This window comes from Monodelphis domestica, chromosome 7, assembly GCF_027887165.1.
Source record: "Monodelphis domestica isolate mMonDom1 chromosome 7, mMonDom1.pri, whole genome shotgun sequence".
Classification (NCBI taxonomy): Eukaryota; Metazoa; Chordata; class Mammalia; order Didelphimorphia; family Didelphidae; genus Monodelphis; species Monodelphis domestica.
Window position 1 is genome coordinate 191,518,982 of NC_077233.1, and position 22,363 is coordinate 191,541,344.

The 22,363-nt window shown below is 39.0% G+C and overlaps 1 protein-coding gene across 1 annotated transcript; it reads left to right on the forward strand.

The window, feature by feature from the left end:
• Positions 1–7,489: 7,489 nt before the first annotated feature.
• On the forward strand, positions 7,490–22,128 carry LOC100022860 (thioredoxin-like). The gene is made up of 5 exons (XM_007498956.2): positions 7,490–7,623; positions 15,250–15,354; positions 16,211–16,270; positions 21,241–21,306; positions 21,907–22,128. The coding sequence occupies exons 1-5, from the start codon at positions 7,600–7,602 to the stop codon at positions 21,967–21,969; spliced, it is 318 nt and encodes a 105-aa protein (XP_007499018.2). The 5' UTR covers positions 7,490–7,599; the 3' UTR covers positions 21,970–22,128.
• Positions 22,129–22,363: the final 235 nt, after the last annotated feature.

Here is a 22,363-nt window from a genome sequence, read left to right on the forward strand (position 1 = left end):
TTGTGTAATACCATTGAAAATGTTTCTACTTGGGGTAGCTAGGTAGTTCAATGGATAGAGAACCAGGTTGGCTCACTAAAGGAACTGGGTTCAAATCTGGCCTCAAACATGTCCTAGCTGTGTCACCCTGGGCAGGTCATTTAACTTCAGGTGCCTTCTTAGCATTCTTTTGCCTTGGAACCAATATTTAGTTTTGATTCTAAATCAGAAGGGTTTTTTGAGAAATGTATATATTTGACATATGTATATTAGTATTTCTCTAGATATAATCTGAATCAGTGGAAAGACCTCTTGACTTAGGAGTCAGGAAGCCTGCATTTTAGTTCAGTTCTGTAAGAATTTAAAATTAGGTTTTTATGCTAATATGAGAATTCTAAGGTAATATTGTGGTCGCCGATTTAAAATATTATAGCTCATCAACACTTCACACCCTACACCAAGATAAACTCAGAATAGGTGAATGACTTGAACATAAAGAAGGAAACTATAAGTAAATTAGGTGATCACAGAATAATATACATGTCAGACCTGTGGGAAGGGAAAGAAAGACTTTAAAACCAAGCAAGACATAGAAAGAGTCACAAAATGTAAAATAAACAATTTTGATTATATCAAATTAAAAATTTTTTGTACAAACAAAACCAATGCAACCAAATTGAGAAGGGAAGCAACAAATTGGGAAACAATTTCCATAACAAAATCCTCTGACAAAGGTCTAATTACTCAAATTTATAAAGAGCTAAATCAATTGTACAAAAAATCAAGCCATTCTCCAATTGATAAATGGGCAAGGGACATGAACAGGCAGTTTTCAGCCAAAGAAATCAATACTATTAATAAGCACATGAAAAAGTGCTCTAAATCTCTTATAATCAGAGAGATGCAAATCAAAACAACTCTGAGGTATCACCTCACACCTAGCAGATTGGCTAATATGACAGCAAAGGAAAGTAATGAATGCTGGAGGGGATGTGGCAAAGTTGGGACATTAATGCATTGCTGGTGGAGTTGTGAATTGATCCAACCATTCTGGAGGGCAATTTGGAACTATGCCCAAAGGGCAATAAAAGAATGTCTGCCCTATGATCCAGCCATAGCTCTGCAGGGCTTGTACCCCAAAGACATAATAAGGAAAAAGACTTGTACAAGAATATTCATAGCTGCGCTCTTTGTGATGGCAAAAAATTGGAAAATGAGGGGATGCCCTTCAATTGGAGAATGGCTGAACAAATTGTGGTGTATGTTGGTGATGGAATACTATTGTGCTAAAAGGAATAATAAAGTGGAGGAATTCCATGGAGACTGGAACAACCTCCAGGAAGTGATGCAGAGCGAGAGGAGCAGAACCAGGAAAACATTGTACACAGAGACTGACACACTGTGGTACAAGAGAACGTAATGTACTTCTTCATTAGTGTCAATACAATGTCCCTGAACATTCTGCAGGGATCCAGGAGAAAAAAACACTATCCCCAAGCAAAGGACAAACAGTGGGAGTAAAAACACCGAAGATAAGCAATTGCTTGACTACAGGGGTGAAAGGGACAGGAATGAGGAGAGCGTCTAAATGAACACCCTAATACAAATACCAACAACATGAAAATGGGTTTCAAGCAAGGATACATGTGTTACCCAGTGGAATCGTGCGTTGGCTAGGGGAGGGGTGGTGGGAAGGGGTGGAGGATAAGAAAAGGCTCTTTGTTTCCAAAGAATATTGTTTGAAAATAACCAAATAAAATAATGTTTAAATTGGGGAAAAAAATTATAGCTCAAATCAAAATGACTGTTAGTAGTGTGTATTTACAAAGAGGTGGAAAGAGTAAAAGTAGAGAAATGTAAGAAGAGGATAGAGAATATGTCTAGCCTATAACACTAAATGTTGCTCTGGTGTTCAGCTTAGCCCTGGCAGGGCTTGTTAACCCTCAGCCAGAGGACACAGTGGTGCCTTATGAAAGGGTTCCACCTATGCAACCTCCTCCAGGAAAGGAAGACATCTCTGGAACTACTCTCTCCAGAAACCAGGAAAGGAAGGCCAGCTACTCACTCACCCAAGACAAAGTCCAAAGAAAAAGATCCAGGAGCAGTCCTCCAAGAAGAAGTCCAAGAGCCAAAGTCAGGGTCCAGGTCAAAGGTCAAGTTCAATGCTACCTCCAAAAGCCAAGGCACCAGGAGAAGCTCCTTGGAAAGGAAGTTCAGGGATTTTTATAGTTCTTTTTCCATGTCACTTCCTGTCCATTGCTCCACTTTACAGGAACCAATTGAAGTCTTTCAATTTGCTTAGCACTGCCCAGGGGGTGACCCATGGTCTCTGGAGTCGTCTCTCACTTTAGTAAGTGACTTGGGAACTCCCTTGCTTAGTGTTGAATAGGAGTGTTTAAGTTTTTGGTTGATTAATTTTAAAATTGCTGATTGGTAGACAAAGTTTGATTCACTCTTCACAGTTCTGTCACTAATTATATAACTTTGGGTTGGTCACTTCATAGAATTGTAGGCTTTAAATTAATGTCCAATATTTCAAGTAATATTTTATAGTTTATTATCTGACAAAAGTAGAACCACAAGTTTTTCTAATTGTTCAAAAATCCCCACTCCACCAAAACCACCATAAGAAGGAAAAGAGACCGAGAGAGACAACTCTACCCAATTTATATCCTGTCTACGACAGCACAAAAAGACAGGAAGTAAGTAGGGTGCTGAGAATTGTTGTTTTGCTGGGGATTGTAGATTTTAGGAGATCAGATTCAAATTACACAGAATCAAGTTGAAAGAGACCTTGGAGATCATGTAGTCCAACTTGTACCTGAACAAAAATCCTGCCTGCTCCAAATGATCATATACCTTCCATTTGAAGAGATCCAGTGATAAACAGCTCACTATTTTCAAAGGCCGATCATTTAATTTTTTTAATCAAGCCAAAATCTGCCTTTCTATATAGTCTCTAACCATTACTCCTAATTCTGCCCTTTGGGGCCATGTAGAACAGGACTAACTCCTAATCCATATGGTAGACTGTCAAGTAATAAAAAGAATAACAATATTAAATTACTTCATTAAATTTCATCTTGTTACATTAGGCCATGATTCTAACCTTCCAAGACCTATTTTTGCAATCCAATTTGTTATTCAACTGGTGAATTATAACTTCCTGGTTATACTTAGCTTCTCTACCTTTATGCAGGTAATTGTTAAAAATGTTGAATGAAATATATCCCTGAAGCAATTAACTTAAAGACTTCCTTTAAGTCTGACATTGAATAGTTAACTGCTCACTGGTCCATTATTCAACCACTTCTCCATCCCCCTTAACTATACTTGGCCTTCACCACTTTATTTTGCTCACAAGGATTTTGTGAGAAACTTTGTTTCTTATGAGCTTCAGTTTCCTGAAGTGTACAGTGAAGGAGTTGGGACATACAATGTATATGATCATAATTAGTCTATTTTATTGTTACACACCTGGCTCTTTGATTTCTTAAGTAGTTAATGGTTATACAGGGAACAGTGGCTAAATATCCAGACATGGAGTCAGGAACACCTGGGCTTGCATCCTTGCCTCATTTACTACCTTGTGTGACTCTCAAATTTTCCTCTGACTCCAATTAAGCTATTTAACCCTTCCAGGGCTCACTTGTCTCAACTGCAAAATGAGCATTAAAATGGCATCTTCCTTTTTGTTTGGATCATGTATGTGTGAGCTCTATAAATGTGAACTATCATTTCTACTTATTGTTATTGTTGTTTGGCAGTGTCAGTTAAATCCAACTCTTTGTGAGCCCATGTAGGATTGATTTTCTTGGCAAAGATATGGGAGTGGTTTGCCATTTCATTTTCCAGCTCATTTTACAGATGAGGAAATTGAGGGAAACTTAAAACAGTTAAAACTGAGGTTAAGTGACTTGTCCATGGTCACACAGTCTCTGAAGCTGAACTTGAACTCGTCTTCCTGACTCCAAGTCTGCCACTCTACCCATTGTGCCATCCAGCTCCACTATTATTATTAAAGAAATGCTTATTGAAGGTCTTCTCTATAGAATGCCCGAGCTGAAAGACAACTTGGAGATCACCTAGTCCAATTTCATGTTACTGATGAAGAAAGTAAGGTCCCAAATGAGGAAATCATTTGACTAAAGACGTACAGCTACTGAGAGCTGGTAACAGAATTAAGACACAAGGCCCAGGTCTTTTAACTTTAAATCTAACAAGAACAAGATTTCTATTCAAGGCATGGTTTTGTGTACCAGTGGTATAAAACTCAAAAAAAATGAGGTCCATTAAACCATACATAGGTGGGCTGCACATTGACTTAGTTTTAAAGTGTCATATAATCTCTATTTCATTGTATTTTTATTTATTTTGTTAAATACTTCCCAATCACATTTTAAATCAGGTCTCACTTGTGGGTCACACATTTGGCAGACAAACAAAAAAAGATTTGATCCTTATCTTGAATAAAATAGCTTAAATATAATAGGGAAGAGATCTCTCTTGTGCACACACAAATAGAGGGCAGTATTTCATGACTCCTAGAAAAAAGTTAAAATCAGTATGTTATGGGAACTCAGATTAGGGAGAGGTTAGACTTCTGTTGTGGGGAAGAGAGATAAGGAAGGCTTCATGGGGGAGATGACATTTGAATTATGAGTAGAATTTTGACAAGAGCCAAAGGGAGAATTCCAGGCGAAGTAAATTGTACTTTGAAGAAGTCAGGAAAGCACACTGTCCTGGGACTGAGGATTAATATAGTTTCTTTCAAAACAAAGTGTGTAGGGGCAGCTAAATAGCACAGTGGATAGAGAGTCAGGCCAGGAATTAGGAAAATCTGGGTTCAAATTTGACCTCAGATACTTCCTTAGGTATGTGACCTAGGCAAGTCCCTTAACCCCCACTGCCTAGCCCTTATTGCTAGTCTACATTAGAACCATTAACAGTATTGATTCTAAGACAGAAGGTAAAGTTTAAGAAAAAAATAAGGTATGTAGTAGAGAGGTAAGGAGTGGGTGATAAAGCTAGAGAGGTTTAAACTAAGATATAGGAGGTCCGGAGTTACCATACTAAATAGTCTGTACTTTTATTTGGCATAATAGGGAATCATAGAAATTATGAGAGAAGAGCTATGATATTATTTGAAGGAATGCTATACTTTGCTCCTAAAACAATCCTTTTAACCATTCTATTTATACTACCTCACATCAGATTAAGAGGGGTTGGATTTAAGTTGATGACCCTCCTTAACTTTCTCTAAGTTCTTCAAAAATGAACTACCAGCTCTTGGTGGCAGACTCTATCAGCCCTTCCCTGTCCACAAGAAGCCTCCACAGAACGTGAATTGTTACCGCGGACGGCACAGGTAGCCCCTCCTAACTTGGCGGTTTTACCTGGCCATTTACCATGGTTTGTGCCGATTGACGTGCTCGAGCAGCCAGGGCTACCCAAACCGAGGCCTGGACCGATCGTGGAAACGCGGAGAAGAGGCTGGTAGAACGAACAATAGAATTGGAAGGGCAGCCTACGTGGGAGAGGCAGCTCGAGAAAGTTCTTAGAAAAGGCACTCTCAAAGATCTCTGTTCGGAGCATGCCCGCCTCCTCGGAGTTCCCATCTAGGCCCCAGGGGGACAGGCCCTTAGCTTTCCCCGATCTTTCCTGTTCCCCGGCACAACCACTAGGCCTAAATCTGCTGTGTCACCGGCAGTAGTTTACCGGAAAATGAAAAGGTTTTTTAGAAAAGGAGGGAAGGAGAAAAAGAAGGCAAGTTCCGGGAGGGGGTAGCTGGGGGGGGAGGCACAGCACAAATACTTCCTCGTCATCCTAATGCAGCATTTTGTGCCTGTTTTTCTGGGCACTGGTGACCAGGGACCACACAAACAATGAAGTAAGAGTGACTCTTTCACTTTCCCCCCGCCGGGTGGAGGCCCAGGCTCCCTTTTGGGGCAAAGATGCCCATCCCCCTCAGCTTTTAAATGAAAGACTTGAGTCTCCTCCCTCTCCTCCATTTTCTCTGGTGGCCCTAGGGCGGGGGCTGCGTCCTTTCCCACTGGCAGCACAGCCCACGAAATAGATTGTTCTAGCACTCATCCACTTGGTGACCGCCTAAATTCTAACCGCGGGTCTCGCCACCACCTCTTTGGACCTGGGCCTGGGAGTACCTTTGCGCATAAGGACTCGTTTGGGTCTGAGCCTGGGCCAGGGAGAGGGAAGTGTACAATCCTAGGACATCAAGGCCCCTCCCCCTCCAGGGCTGGCCTAGGAGAGGCGTGGGCGGTCGGGTGCCGTGGCTATTTTCCGAGAAACAATTTTTAAGTATTCTAAACTTAAGACGCAGAGGCTTGATTCGTTCGTGTAGCAAAGAACTCGGTCAACTTTTCCTACCACTCCCAAACAGATCCTCGTGGGCAGTGGGGCGAGTAGGGAATCCTAAACCCAGAAAGGGAGCAGGGAAGGAAGGGAAGGCGAAACCCACGCAGAGAGAAGAAAGGGACGTGGCCTCCGCTAGTCAGGGGCGGTCTGGGCCCAGTACCGTTTCCATGGCGAGGGGGCGGGGGAAGAGAGGCGGGGCTATGCAGTGCTAGCCCCAGGAGACGTGACGCTAGAGACGTGGCGCGAGCCCGAGGCAGCGAAGGAGGTGAGGTGAGGGGAGGGCGTTCCAGGAAGTGTGGCTTCGAGGCGCACCGCCTCCTTCCCCCTCCTTTTTTCCCCCCACCCTGCTTTCCTGTCTCCTCCCACCCCTGGTTGCCATAGACTTGGCGCTTCTCCGCCTCTGTTATAAAAAGGCCCATGAGGCGGAGCCTCCTCTAGTTCTTACATTCCCCGCAGACCGACGGATCTTCTACGAATACCAAGTCAACCAAAACTCCCAGGACCTCGATCGCCCAGTCAAGCGTCCCTTCGCGTCCCAGGATCCCCGCGCATCCGGTACCGGCCCCTCGTCCGGTGCAGCCCGCTCGTTCGGTGCCGCCCGTGCGTCCGGTGGCGCCCCTGCGTCCGCCACTGCCCGGGTCTCGGTTACCTCCCGTGCCTCGGTTACTGTCCGTGCCACTGGTGCAGCCCGTGCCTCTGTTGCAGCCCGTGCCTCCGGTGCAGCCCGCGCTTCCCGAGCAGCCCGCGCCGTCCGAGCAGCCCGCGCCTCCCGAGCTGCCCACGTCTCTCCAACCGTCTGCGCCTCCCGAGCAGCCGGCTCTTCCTGAGCAGCCAGAGGTTCTCGAGGAACCAGACGTTCTCGAGGAGCCAGACGTTCTCGAGGAGCCAGACGTTTTCGAGGAGCCAGACGTTTTCGAGGGGCCAGAGGTACCCGAGGAGCCCGAGGTTCCCGAGCAGCCCGAGGTTCCCGAGCAGCCCGAGGTTCCCGAGCAGCCCGAGGTTCCCGAGCAGCCGGAGGTTCTCGAGCAGCCGGAGGTTCCCGAGCAGTCCGAGGTTCCCGAGCGGTCCGAAGCTCCCGAGCGGTCCGAAGCTCCCGAGCAGTCGGAGCTTCCCATACTGTCGGAGCCTTCCGAGGAGTCGTTGCCTTACGAAGAGTTAGAGCTTCTCGAGCAGCTTGAGCTTCTCAAGCAATTTGAGCTTCCCGAGCTTTCCCAGCAGTCCGAACCTACCGTACCGCTGAATACGATGGTGAAAACAATCGAGAGCATGGTAAGGAGTCGGAGTGCCCTTGCGTTGCGAGCATGGCCCCTGGGCTGGGAAGGTGAGACCAGAGAAGGCCCAGATCCCTGGCCCTACTTACGGCCGAGGATGGCTTTGCGTGTTCTGGGCCTGGTTCCCCACACCACCTGGCGGGCTGGAGAGTCCCCCTAGACTGTGGGTGTACCGTGCCCAGTGCTTAGCCCTAGGACTGGCATTTCTGGGTGCTTATTGACTTGCCTTTTTACCCATTTTCGTCCCTCCCCCGCCCCTTCCCTAGTACTTTTCCCAGCCTGCCTAGGTGGGGTGGTCTTTTCCATGTGGCCTAGGCTGTCTGCTGGCGAGAGAATGTCTGGGCGGGCCCTGGCTAGGGAGTTAACTGCCTTTGGGCCATTTCGTCCTCTCCTTCTCCACTTAGCCCCTCTGTTCCTGATCTTTTCCTTTGCGGTGGTGTGGCTCTCCCTGGCTGGGGGCTCCCGTTAAGAACTTTTTTCTTCCCCTTGTTCCAGAGACCCGGACCAAGGACGCAGTGGAGCTCAGGGCAAGGGAGTGGTCAGCAGTAAAACAAGCTAGCCCTGATAATTGTCTTCAGAGCCGTGCTGTGGGCTATACTGTGCTCTCCAAGTGAATTTCCAGAATAATCTGGACTTTCTTCCGCTTAGTTGTAGAGCTAGTCTGCAGAGAGGAGGCAGGCATATGACTCGGTTGGAATTAACAACTGACATTACTTTTGTCTCTCACATTTCTTTCCTTGGCTTGTAGGGTTTTATGATACTCAGGACTGGCTAGGAAAGTCATAGATGAAAGACGAGAGAATTCAGCTCAATTCAACAAGTATTTGTTTAAGGGTCTCTTATGTACTAAGTGGGAAAACAATATAATGCCTTTGAATAGAAAAAACTAAATATGATACTCGGAGACAAGAATAAAATAGAACACTAGGAAAAATGCCATGAAAGCGATGAAGGATCAATTTCAGCTAGGGAATGGTCTTGAAGGACCAGAGGTTAAAAAGTAGAAATGTAGAAGTGCTTTCCAGGCCTGGAGGTTGGAGGTGAAAACAGAAGATAGTAGCAAGTTTTTCATAAATACAGGGGTATTTCATAAATGCAGGTCATAAATAATGGCTAGAAATGTGGGGTACAGCAAAATTATTAGCAAGCATGTTGACTGAAAAAGGCCAGAGTTTTTGCTGTTTCCTTTTTACATTAGAGAACTCTGAAGTCAATTTTTGTTTGGGTACATCAGACAGTTGAAAAGGTAGCTTAATTTGGCCATCATCATCCTGTGAGACTCATTGATATTTGTTAGTCCTTTACCTCATATTTTGTATACTGGTCTGGTAATTCTTATATCTGGCTTTTGCTGGAGCAAGGCCTACCTTTTGGCTCTTACCCAGTGGTATGCTGGTAGATGTTTAACCACAATTCACTTTTAAGTGTAATCTGCATTATTAACATCTTCTTCAAACCAAGCACTCATTTGTATCATTCATCTGTTTCCTACATATATAAAATATAAGTCAGCTCTGAGCTTGTTTGAACTGGCTCCAGCACACTCAATAGCTGACTCATAGTGTTCTTGATGATCTCTTGCATGTCACTTCATGGCAGGATACCAGTTATAATATCCTTTACCTCACATTTACACTGCCCTTGGATCATCTGTAATTTTTATTCTTCTAAGATTGTGTTGTTTTCTTACCCATAGCCACATATATAATCACCAAGAGAATATTAATGTATTTTTAAAAGCTAGTTAGGATCTTTGAAATGAAAGGATTCTGCAACTGCCCAAGTATGATCCAGCCTGTTTTCCTCTTATATAATTCTAGGCCCAGCTCATTGTCTGCAGCACCCGTCAGAGAGACCAAATCTCTCTTTCTCTTTCTTCTCCCCCCCTCCCCCACCATAATTTAAGCAATATATATTCGTCATCCACTGTTTATTTTTATTTTTTTTCTGTCTGAAGGGCTAATCAGGTCTTGTGCATATAATAATGATTTCTCTGAGAAGGCCTAGTAGTTCAGAAGGGAGGGAACAACCACCAACTACATACCAGGCACTATGCTAAATAGTTTCATTTGATTTTTAAAACAATTCTGGAAGGTAGGTGCTATTGTGATCCCCATTTAGAATTGAGGAAACTGAGGCAGAAAGGTTAAAGCAAGGTCACATAGCTAGTAAGTGTCTGAAGCAATGTTTGAGGTCAGGATTTCTTGATTCAAGAGTCCACTGCTTTATCTACTGGGCCAACTAGCTGCCTCTAATTGAAGCTCCAAAGGAATACATTTGGAGAAGGTCAGTGTTTATAGGGAATTAACTTCCCTTTGGATTTTGTTTAGGAAATAATGACAGTAGTGAACACTTGATAATATCTCCTAGTTTAATGCTTTATGTTGATGCTCAGTACATGATTGAACCAGGTTGTCTTAGGGTAGATATATTATGGAATTTCACATGAAATTAACATGTACCCCAGAGACACATTTAATATAATGTCAAACTTGTTATGCTCTTGAAGTGATAGTATCAGTGTTATTTTATTCCTCAGACAATTTTGTATTAGAATACAGGATCTGAAGTAGAAAACTGAAAGCCTTTGTCCCTTTCTCAATTTATGATGGATGTCTAAATGAAGAGACCAATTTCATAAAATTCATTTGAGAAGAAGCGATACCTTTCTTGGTCACCTTTACTGGTACTGTCCATGATCTTTTCTATTCTTTGGGGATCTTTCTCTCTTTAGGATCTTAAAAATCTGTTCTTAAAACTGTGTTAGTAACTTCCCTTGGGTGTATTTGTGCATATATTAACTACTCTTCTAAGTTTCGTCTTAATGCCCATTGGTGTAGCCCCTCCAGTTTTAAACAATAAATGCTCAGTGAAAGTTCTAGATGAACTGGGTGTTCCGCAGATTGACTTCCCTGCCTCACTTCCCCAAGTCCTTGCTGTTTTGTCAGACAAATCATTCTCATTAATGTTTTGCAAATTGACTCATATTCTAAATAGATGTTATCCATGACTGATCATAGGCTATAAAGCTAGATCTTCAACATGATCTAATTGAACTCAAGCATACCTGAGTTTGGTTCCAGACCACCACAATAAAGCAAAGATTGCAACAAATCAAGACACAAGTTTTTTTGTTTCCTAGTGCATGTGAGAGTTATGCTTATATTATGTTGTTGTCAAAAGTATTATGTCTAAAAAACAATGTACATACCTTCTAAAAGACTTTTTGCTAAAAAAAAAATGTTAACCATCATTGGAGGCTTAAGCGAGTAATAGTGTTTGTTTTTTTTTTTTTTGGTGGAGGATCTTAACCTCCATGTTGATGGCTGCTGACTGATCAGGATGGTGGTTGCTGAAGGTTGGGTGACTGTGGCAATTTCTTAAAATAAGACAACAATGAAATTTGCTGCATAGATTGACTCTTCCTTTCACCCTTCACTTAAAGACTTTAGAGGGCACTGTAGGTTTATTAATTAGCTTAATTTCAGTATTATGTCACAGGGAATAAGGAGGCCCAAGGAGAGAGAGAGAAGACAGGAATGACAACTAGAGGAGCAGTTAGAACAAATACAACATTTATTGTTACAGTCCTTTGGAATAAACTTTCCTATATATAGCTGGTCAAAATACTTCTTGCTCAAAACAATTAGAAGTTTAAATTCTTTTATTCAGAGCTTCCAGTCTGGTTCTTTTCTACTTTCCACCTATCTTAGATTGGTGTTCAGCTGTTTTCAGTCATATTCAATTCTTTGTGACTCCATTTGGGGTTTTCTGGGTAAAGATACTGACATGGTTTGCCATTTCCTCCATCTCATTTGACAAATGGAAGACACTGAAGCCAACAGGATTAAATGACTTGCCCAGGGTCACAGAACTAGTTAGTATCTGAGGCCAGATTTGAACTCAGGAGAGTCTTCCTGACTTCAGGCTTGGCACTCTTATCCATTGTATCATCTCCCTGCCTTCTTAAATTATTCAGCACTTAAGGAAAGTTGGAATTATTCTGCCACTTGATGCTGTGTATTTCCTCTTCTGTGCTTTATATCCCTGGAAATTTCTCCCTTCTCCTTTAGCCCTTTTAAGTCCTTTCCATCTTTTAAAGCCCAAATCAAAATGTGACTTCTCAGAAGTCTTCCATGTTCACCTTAACCTCAGATAAGATGAAAACATCTCCCCTCAGACTACATGTAACAGTTTTGTTTTGTAACTTAGGTACTTAGATGATACTGAGTATCATGCCAAGCTATGTGTAAACTCTTTTGGGGCTGGGACTATATCAGCTCTAAACTTTCTAACTTCTCTAAAGCATAGAATACAATGCTCTGTAAATAATGGTTGTCTAAAAAGCATTGTTGTATTCTGTCTAGGTCTCTTGACATTTTTATTGTGCTCAGTTCTGAATGTATCATTTATAAACGCATAGACAAGCCAGAACTTGAACAAATAGGGTGACCAGGATGGTGATAAGGCTTCAAATTCTGCTATACTGGGATTAGATTTACACTTATTGGCTCCAGAGGATAGAATGAGGAATATCATGGTAGAAAGTAGCAGATAGGCGGGTGTTGGTTCAGTTAATGAAAGTCAAAACTTCCTACCAATTAGAGATAGATAAAATTTCAGATGGGTTGTCTCAGTAAGGGCAGGAAGGAGTTATTATTAGAAGTCTTTATTTAAGCAGGGCATTGGCAAGTGGCATAGCATAGAAGAAAGCCTTGGCTTTCAGGTTCTTAAACTTTTTTCTGTCACAGACCCTTTTGATCAGAATGTTTTTGTCTATAGAAATACATACAATAGGATTATAAAGAAAACCAATTATATTGAAATATAATTGTGGGGGGAATTTTTTTTTTTAAGTTAAAGAGTCTGGTTTAAGAAATCCTACCCCAGAGTCAGAGGTCCTAGCCTCAGCTTGCTTTTGCTGTTACTTTAACCTAGTTGGGCAGAAGTTTCACCCATAAAAGAGGGTTGGATCAGTTGGTCTTTGTTCTTCCCAGCTTTAGATGCGATCCTACATCCTGATGTTGTAGGTCTTACTCAGTTATGAATGTTGTAAACCAAAATATTTGGATATTGTGAGTAATCTGCTGGCGATATTATGATTATTACCCAGGACAACACTGGGTATTTATTAACATTTCAATTATGTGGAATCTTGGCTTTTAGGCCAACTCTTTCAGAACATACTGCATCCACCAGTAAAATAGAAGGTTCTTGAGGTTTTTGGTCTTTTTATTCTCAGTACCCAAGCACATTGCCTTGTACATTTGTTGTCATCAAGATATTTTTCTGACTCTTCATGACCCCCTGTTTGTAGTTTTCTTGGCAGAAATACTAGAGTGGTTGGCCATTTTCTTCTCTAGGTCATTTTCAGATGAAGAATTGAGACAAACAGGGTTAAGTGACCTGCCCAGGGGGAAGATGAGTCTTCCTGTCTCCAGATCTGGCATTCTTTTGCCCCATAGTACATGCTTTAAAAAATATATATGTGGTGAATTGAATTGAACCAGTGGAGGAGCAGTAAGTAATAAGAAAGGCTTCTGTGCAGTCAGTAAAAATCTGAATAGTTTCCAAATCAACAGTAAAATGAAAGAAAGAAGCATGACAAATACATAAAGAAGTAACAACCAACAATACAGCAAGGGAGGACTCAGAAAAACTTTAAAAAGCAGACACAAGTACCTAAAGAAAGAACATAGCCATTTGGGGTTATTTAATATAGGGGGCAAATAGCCTGCTGTACTTGGAGAGCACAGTATTGCAGCATGGAACAATATGTAATGAAACCTTTTATCTTCAAATGTGTGGGAATTTTCAGCCATTCTTTCTTTTGAAACTTTAGCTATATAATGTAGTTGTGTCTGTGTGTGTTTTAAAGTGTTCCCAGTATTTATAGGTGCTCAGAATTGAGAGAGGAGGTAATTTTATTGCATGGGGACTCATGCTAGATAATTAGGTATTGATTTTCCACTATAGCTGTAGTTTATTTGCCTGATAATTGCATTCAGATTTTTTTTAAACCTAGTTAACCACAAACATTTATTAAGCATCTACTTTTATGTTGGGCAGTGAGAGCGAAGTGCTAGAGAGAAAAAGAAAGGCAAAGAGTTGTTGCCTTCAAGAAGTAATCTAATAGAAGACAATATGTAAGCAACTTTGCACAAATCTTACATCACAGAATCAAAGCCAGGATTATGGAACATGAATCTAAAGCTGGCTATCTTATCCAATTCCCATTATCTTACAAATGAAGAAATTGAGGCTTGAAGTCACCCTGTTCTTTCTTTAGTTAATTTTTTCTTTCCATGGCTGTGGTGTCAATGGCCATCAGTAAATAATTAACAAGGATTAGTTGTTGAGAAATTTCTTGGTGTAAGGTGTTGTTTTCAGCTTCATTCCTAGTAAAAACACCTGAATAAAATACTTTTTTAAGGAAGGTTGGCATGCTGTGTTTAAAAAAAAAAGTCAATAATATGCAGAAATAGTATGGTACCAATGTGCAGTTTTGTCAAAGCTAAAATTTGAGATTAAATTTTAAAAGAAAAAACTGCATCTCATTAAAATTTTCATCTAAAAGAATAAGAATTTGATCAGAAGTTAAGAGAAATAATGGACCTCATTTTTACAGCCTTTATTCTAGTATAAAATGTTAAATGTTGCCTTTTAAAACAGTTTAAATTTAAGTTGTGGGTAGTTTAATGATATTGGAAAATTTATTAGGTGAATTGTCTTTTTTTTACCCTTTGGAAGGTTTGTTTATACTATGTAGTAATTGATACAGATACCGTAATGATACTAGTCAGTAATTGCAGATGACATCAGAAGCCTGAAGCCACACTTGGGTAAAATGAAGAAGCATAACTAAATTAATAGTTTTTAGAAGTACTGTTGACAGTACTTCTAAAGACTCATTAAAATGATCTGAGCATTTTACCTTTAAAGCTGATGATCCTGGTGACTTCCAAGTGAAAGTGGAAATTGTACAGGGGAAGGAGTTTGTCTAAAGACAGCATAAAGGGGACTCTTTGTGGAAGGTCTGAGTTTATATCTCCTTTGAAGAACTGGGAGATAAAGAAGAGAGTGCCTCCTAGAGCTGACCTAAGTAGAAATAATATGATTTATAAGAAAGGTTAATGAAGAAAACTTGTATTTGTGGAATTCCATATATCCATGAAACCACAATCCAGACCCAACCCTCCTACTCCCAGTTTCTCCTTGTAGAACTACTAGTGGTAGGGGCAACTAGGTGGCTCGATGGCTAGAGCAGGTCTGGAGTTGGGAGGACCTGGGTTCAAAAATGACCTCAGACACTTCATAACTCTGTGATCTTGGACAAGTCACTTTACCTTCTTGCCTAGGAGCTCTTACCCTTCTGTATAGAGTTGTTATTAAGAGAAAATGTTAAAAAAAAAACTCACTACTACTAGTGGTAGTGATAATTTCCTGCCATTCTCTTAACTTGAAGGTTTATGTGGAATGTACTTACATAAGAATGTAAGTATGAATGTAATGGTGTTCTTCAAGTTGAGCTTTATCTGAATTCCCAATCTTCCTAAATAGCATATAAGGAAATTGTTTATTTATGTAGAATAGTGAGGGGTGTTTTTTTTTTCTCCTTCTATAGGAAAACTTTTACTCCGAATTGAAAGAGGCTGGAGAAAAATTGGTAGTAGTTGACTTCTCAGCCACATGGTGTGGACCATGCAAAATGATCAAACCTTTCTTTCATGTGAGTATTAAGCACTTTCTGTTTAAAAGAGGAATATTAAATATCCATGTTAAGTGTTTGTTCTACCACTGAACCCTATGTTATTTAAATATTTTGTTTCCTAAAATTTCTTGATAAGAATTTTGAAATAAAATGACTGGCACAAATTGGTATATAATGTAGCCAGGAAAGGAGAAAAGTTGGGGGGGGGGGGTTGTAGGTGTATAATAAAAGCTAAAATATAATGGCCTCTTGCTATTGTCTCTTTTTGAAGCCTAAGAAATAGCTTTTGATTTAGCAATTCATGTAGCCTTGAAATAAAACTTAAAAATTAGGATTGACCTAATTTGTGGTTGATTTTAGAAATTGAGATTTTCCTAAATCAACTGGCTTTTAAAGCTTGAGATTTAGCATAATTTAGAATCCAGCCCATCATTTTGTCTCTCTGGTTAGAAATCAATTCCAAGACAATTTAACTACTTGGATCTAATATGAATCTTAGTTGGATTTTTTTTTTTTAATAAAACCCTTACCTTCCGTCTTGGAGTCAATACTGTGTATTGGCTCCAAGGCAGAAGAGTGGTAAGGGCTAGGCAATGGGGGTCAAGTGACTTGCCCAGGGTCACACAGCTAGGAAGTGGCTGAGGCCAGATTTGAACCTATATCCTCCCATCTCTAGGCCTGGCTCTCAATTCACTTAACTACCCAGCTGTCCCCTCTTCTTAGTTGGATTATTGAAGAAAGCTTAATTTATTATTCACTTTATCCAGACTTACAATTGTTTTGCTATTATCTTCAGTAGGCTAATACTAAGATCACCTCCATATTCATTGTTATTGTTGTTGCTGTTATCATTGTTATTATTTTCATTCAACAGTCACTTTATGAAAAGTACCCAGATGTAGTCTTTGTAGAAGTGGATGTTGATGACTGTCAGGTAAGTAGTTGAAGGTATGGTATGGTGGCTGAACATAACCACCACCTCTTGTTTCTCCAGATTTGTGGTAATATTTAAGCCATGACTAGTCTTATTAAAATACCTATATTCGTAAGATCAGATATTTGTACCTGCTACTTTTTCAGGAATATTGGAGATCATATTCCTAAAATTGGTATAGATTTTTGTCCTGAAAAATATATTCTATAAAACTTTAAGAGAATATATTTTCTAAAGCATCTAAGGAGTATATGGGGTTCAAGAAAAAGATTGGTAATCACTAACTTACATAAGTTAAAGAGATCAAGAACTCCATATTTCTCCCTTAGAGAGCCCCAAGATTTACTAAATACCTTGTTACTTGGTAAAATGTAAATTCAATTATGAGCCTTAAGTTTTATTTTTTGCTCTGCCCCTGAGGATCTGCTCTATAACTGCCTTAACTTCAGAGCAATTAGAGACCACAGTGGCATGTTTTGGACCTGTTTGAAAGTTATTAAAATTCTTGTAGGAAAAGTAAGAGATGGCCTAGTAGTCAGCCTGAAGAATCAAATATTTGGAAGAATAAAGATAAGAGTCACAGGCAGGAGGTGAACATAGGACATCTGGAGAAAACAGAACACTGGATCCTGGATTAGTCATTTTTTTTTAAAGCATCATTCTCTATTCTTATCTATAGTTTGCCTTATACTGCTTACTGGGCTAAAATGGAACAATTCTGGAACAAGTCCTAGAATCAGCTTTAGAGCATTAAGTGATGTTAGACATCATCAGCTCTAACTCTTGCTCCCCGTCCCTCTGGTGACAGGAGAGATTTGAATCCAAGTTCTTTTCATTTTAAATTAATGTTCTTTTCAGTGTACCAGTTGTATCTCCCCTTGTAAGCAATAACAATCGCAAGTCACTTTAAACTATAAATCATAATTTAAATTATATTCTGTTTTGTCAGAACTCTGAATATTGTTGATGTAGCTAAATCAAGAATAGGTTGCTTTTTGAAAAACATTTATTAAGCATTATGTTCTATGGAAAGGAACACCTAGGCATTCTGTAGAATCTACATATAGGGGATAACTTCTTTTGAGTAGAAAATTCAGCATGTGAATTTAAGAGAGTTTTTGTGACAGGGAAGACACTGAATTCTGTACATAATTAATAGATGAACAAATAAAAAAGCATAGGTAAAAGTGAAATTTTCTTAAGGTAAATACTTGATTACATTCCCAGGATATAGCTAGTGCCTAAGATGAAATAGAGTTAATTGCAGTATTTTGAAGTACCTATCACACTCACTTTGGTAGGTAAAGATCAAGCCTTGGGCATGTTTGTCCACATATTTGTGCTCTATTTTGGTTGGCAGTTGAAGTAATTTGATGTCGCAAGTTATAGAAAGCTTGCCTAACTTGGCAATGAGTAAGCTTCTCATTTTGTTGGGGAAGATTTTTTTTTTAACTCATGTATCATTGTTTAACAAGATGAAATTTTAAGAGGATAAATATAATATCTTGTTCTTTGACCTGGTCACTGCAACATTGCTCAATATGACAAGGAATATTCTGAGTGATATTATACAGAGTACCCTGGGAATACCTTATCACAAAAGACTGAATTATTTTCAAATTTTACATGTGCAGCTAAAATCTTTGGAAAAAAACAAAGCTTCACATACCTTCTTAAACCTCTTGTTATAGGTATAGTATTGTCAGACGGTGCCAACCAAATGTGTACTGTTTTGTTTAGCTGTACTTTGTAAAATTATATGGGAAAATCAAGAAGAGAAAAGTTGGAAATAACCTAGAAATTTAGAAAATGCATGTTTTTAGTGGGGAAAGTCCCCAGGCCATAGTGATAAGAAAGTGGCCTAAAAGGAAAGTCAACTATTACAGGAACTCAGGATGGATTTTAAGGTCTCCATCTTGAATTGCATACTAAATCAATCACCAGCTTTAAAGGTAATCTATAGTAACTGATTTGTAAGACTTTATTGCAGTGACTCCCCTCTGTTTATAAGTTGTTATTCCTTTGATTTTACAACATTCTTCCAACTTTTTTCCCCTTGAAGCATATTAAAATTTAATTTTGTTTAAAAGAATTTTGTGGCACTTTTTGAGATAATATCTTTATCATCTTTACATATGACTGAAAGGTAATAGTGATAGTTAATATGATGGATGACAGGAACAAAGATATGAGGATCAGAGAAAGGCTAGAATTCAGCAATCAACTAGAAGAAATGGAACAACACAAACAGTTACATAGGAGGTAGAGTCTAGATGAGAAAGAGGTCACATTTTTTGACTCGAAATCGAGTGCTTTTTTTTAATAGAAATTACAGCTTCTTCCTCCTCACCCCCACATTAACCTGACTAAGGTGTAGGTATAGTCCTTTTTTTTTTATAATCTCTTCTTAGTTCACAAAAGAGTTAGGTTTTACCAAAAAATAAAACTAGAAGAAATAAAATCATAGCTAATATTTATACAGCATTTTAAGGTTTGCATGATGTGGGTGTTCTTATTGTCCCAGTTTTATAGCTGAAGAAATGGAAGCTTAGAGAAGTTAAGAGATTTGCTCAGTCACATACAAAAATAGTAAGTGTCCATGGTAGAGTTTGAACTTGTTTTTTAATTCCAGGTTTAGTCTAATTCTTAACTTCTCAAAAAGGGAATTTTATAGGACCCTTTCTTGGGCTATATATAAGCAAAAATGCTCATCAGAATAAACAACTACATTTTTGTAGGTGAGGATACAAGTTTAGAGATCACATCGATTTCACTCATTAAGTAACAAAGCTAGGGCCTGAAATCAGTTTTAATAATTCTAAATGAAGTATTCTACCTTTTCCTCTAGAAGGTGAAACTTGGCTGGAAATTAGAGATACTAAAAACTGTCCAATATCCTTTTTTTTCCTTATTCCATCTTCATCCCTGCTCTGGAACTTAACTTGAACTAAAAGCCATTGTGACATGGGTCTTTTTTGTGATATGGCTTAGTTTAGCAAATACTTATTAACACCTTTTGAACAAGGCACTATACTAGGTGGTCAGGGTTTTCTTGCAGATTCTCTCTCAGATTATTGTTTTTCCATAGTGAGAAGAAGGGACAAAGGTTATAATTACAATAATTAAAGTTTTTTGTTTCTTTGATAGCTTGACTCATTTATCATTGACAATAAGTATGTCAAGGGTCAAGTAAGCTCTAACATTATCCTGGGGATAGCAATTTGATTATTCTCCCTTGTGTAAAGTGATTTGAAAAAGCGGGGAGGGAATATATTGGTAAACATAGGTGGGAAATAGGTAGGATAACATTGAGTAATTTGTAAAACTGTCTCTTTCCATGGCAAAATTAGTGGAGTCATTTATCTTGTAGTTTGTCTTAAGAAACTATTCTAAAGTTCTTGTCTTACTATGTAAGGTTGATGCTGCATGTATTGCCTGTTAAAAATGTTCACTTAATGTCCCATAAACAAAAAGGGAAGCCAGTCAGTGGGAGAGAATGCACAAGTTATGCTCCTTTTTTCAAAACTTACCCTATGAAATAGTGGAAAATTCCCATGTAGAAAGTGATTTGCTCTAAATATGCAAAGTAATGTTTATTTGTGGTGGGGTCAGGGAAAATGTCAAGAGGAAGCAGTGTAGTCTGAGAAAGAATACTATAAAGAGAGCACAAGAGATGAAAAAAAGGACAGTGGCAGGGGCAGGGGGAGTAGTCATTGCATGTCACAACGGAAAGAAGATGCTAGGTTTCAAATTCCAGCTCTGCCACTTTTTACATGTGTGTAAGCCAGTAAGCCAGCTTCAGTGGGCATTCATTTCTTTACCTATAGGCAACCAGCATTTTTTACCATCTACTATGTGCCTTACATTGAGAACAAAAAGACAAAAACAGTTCTTGCCTTCAAGAAGTTCATATTCTAATAGAGGAAAAAAGGGAGTTGGATGAGATGACTTATGAGGTCCCTTTCAGCTCTCAAGTCTGATTATTATGTATTTCCTATTTAGAAAAATAAAAGTGTTGTTAGGTTTGCCTACAAGGTATAGGTATACACGCAGGCTCAATAATTATGTGGTAACCATCTAGACAGAAGATTTATAAGCTGCATCCTCCTGTTTTCCTTTGTAAAGTATCATAGGTAAGTCTGGTATTTTGCTTGTCAAAGATACTACTTAAATGAAAGGATTTTTTGGAATTTTTTTAGAGGGGGGAACATGTAGTTAGAACATATATCATAACCAGGTGGCTCCTGATTGAGAGCTAAGATTCAAAAGTAATGGGGAAGACCCTATGTTGGATTAGAGCCCTTTTCCACTGCTCAGAGATAGCTGTTTAGGGACTAATTGAGGATACCAGTAGTTTACTCTCTCATCTTCTGGCTGGATCATTCTGAAATCTTTTAAATTAAAAGAAAAAAAATGTTCAATTACCATCATTCTTTTTGTGGCTTCTTTACTAGTCTTTTGAAGTCTAAATGGACTATAGCAGTGTGATCCACCTTCCATCCCCAGTCCCCACAAAACATGCTTGTTTTCCTTTAACAGACAGGAAAAAGTAAAATAGAAACTCTTCACAAGGGAAGGAGAATTCCTTATTTGACAGTTTAAAACATTTTGTTATTTCTGTTAGGTACATGGAAAATAAGAGGTTAATATATTTTATAAAAATGACACATGAAGCTCTCCTGGATTCAAGGATGGTTAGCTAAATTCTAGAATTATATATAAGTGGCAATACCATTTTTAAAAATCAGTTACAGCTTTGTTTATTATCACTTTTCTAATTCAAGGCAGGGACTATTCCTAAAATATAGGCGTTAATATCTACAAAAATTTGAGATGTGAGAGAATTGTTGAAGCACATATCCTCTTTACTGATTTTGTGTAGACTGAGACAGTGCCAAAGTTTGAGATATGGGGTTTAAGTGAGATTCGGTACTTGTTTACTCATAATTAACTAATCTCTCTGTTTGCAGGATATTGCTGCAGAGTGCGAAGTGAAATGCATGCCAACTTTTCAGTTCTATAAAAATGGTGTAAAGGTAGGTCATTGCATCTTCTCATGAATTTTACCTATATCTAGTTTCTGAAGGGAAAAGGAATGTTAAGCAAAAGGTGGCTTAGACCAGCATTGAACATGTGGGGTTCCTTGCTGAATGAGGAATGTTCTATAAGAAATGACTCAAGTAGATGAGTCAGAGCACAGGCAGTAAATCAACATCACATCTAAGAGACACCAAAAGTTTGCTGCTTCACCTTATGGCTCGTGGAAGGCTTTGAAAACTCCTTGGACAAGAGGAGCTGAATTATAACTGGGCAAATGTATTTAAAATCAGTTGCGCCCTTTTAAGCATAAATCTGCTTGTTTTGGGTTTTTTTAAGTTATTGTTCTTCTTAGGTTTCATTTCCAGAAAATAAATTATATAACAATCCTCCTTTTCTGCCCAAATTCCATGTGCTTCCAATATCAAGAATACAAAGCCAGTGCTGTTCTGTATGCCATATCACCTTCTGAAATTGTTATGTACTTTGAAAAAACTATCATTCTACAAGAGGTTTTTTGAAAAATTCATTCTAAATCTTGTTAAATAAAAAACTGTCTTATGTTTTGTTTTAATGGAAATTTTCAAAACTCTCAACAGGTGGGTGAATTTTCTGGAGCCAACAAGGAAAAGCTCGAATCAACCATTAATGAATTGAAGTAATTGTGGATCCTGTGAACAGTGTGAACAACTGTCAGCTATCTAAATTATATAGCTTATAATTTTTTTTTCTATTACCCAAAAAAAAAAAAGATCAAGTGTAACAAGAGTATGTATCCAAATAACATTTGATTGTAAATGACAATAAAATGTAAATCCTAACCTTTTGAAAATTTTCCAGTGTTTTAATTAGCTTGTCAAGGTCAGTGAAAAGATATAATGCCTCATTAGTGACTTCTTAAGCCTAAGGATTAGGCTTTTAGAAACCTGATGCCTTTTATTTTTTTGACCTGATACCTTTGGTATGACAGTCTCCTTTTCTATCTAGGTACAAATATTTGATTTCCTCCTGAATTTTTGTTCCATATGCTAATCATCTGAGATATCTTTTTTCCCC

Coding starts and splice junctions, on each gene's coding strand:
- LOC100022860 (XM_007498956.2), top strand. CDS start 7,600: ATGGTGAAAACAATCGAGAGCATG. Junction 15,355..16,210: donor TGATCAAACCTTTCTTTCAT/GTGAGTATTAAG, acceptor TTCATTCAACAG/TCACTTTATGAAAAGTACCC. Junction 21,307..21,906: donor TCTATAAAAATGGTGTAAAG/GTAGGTCATTGC, acceptor AACTCTCAACAG/GTGGGTGAATTTTCTGGAGC.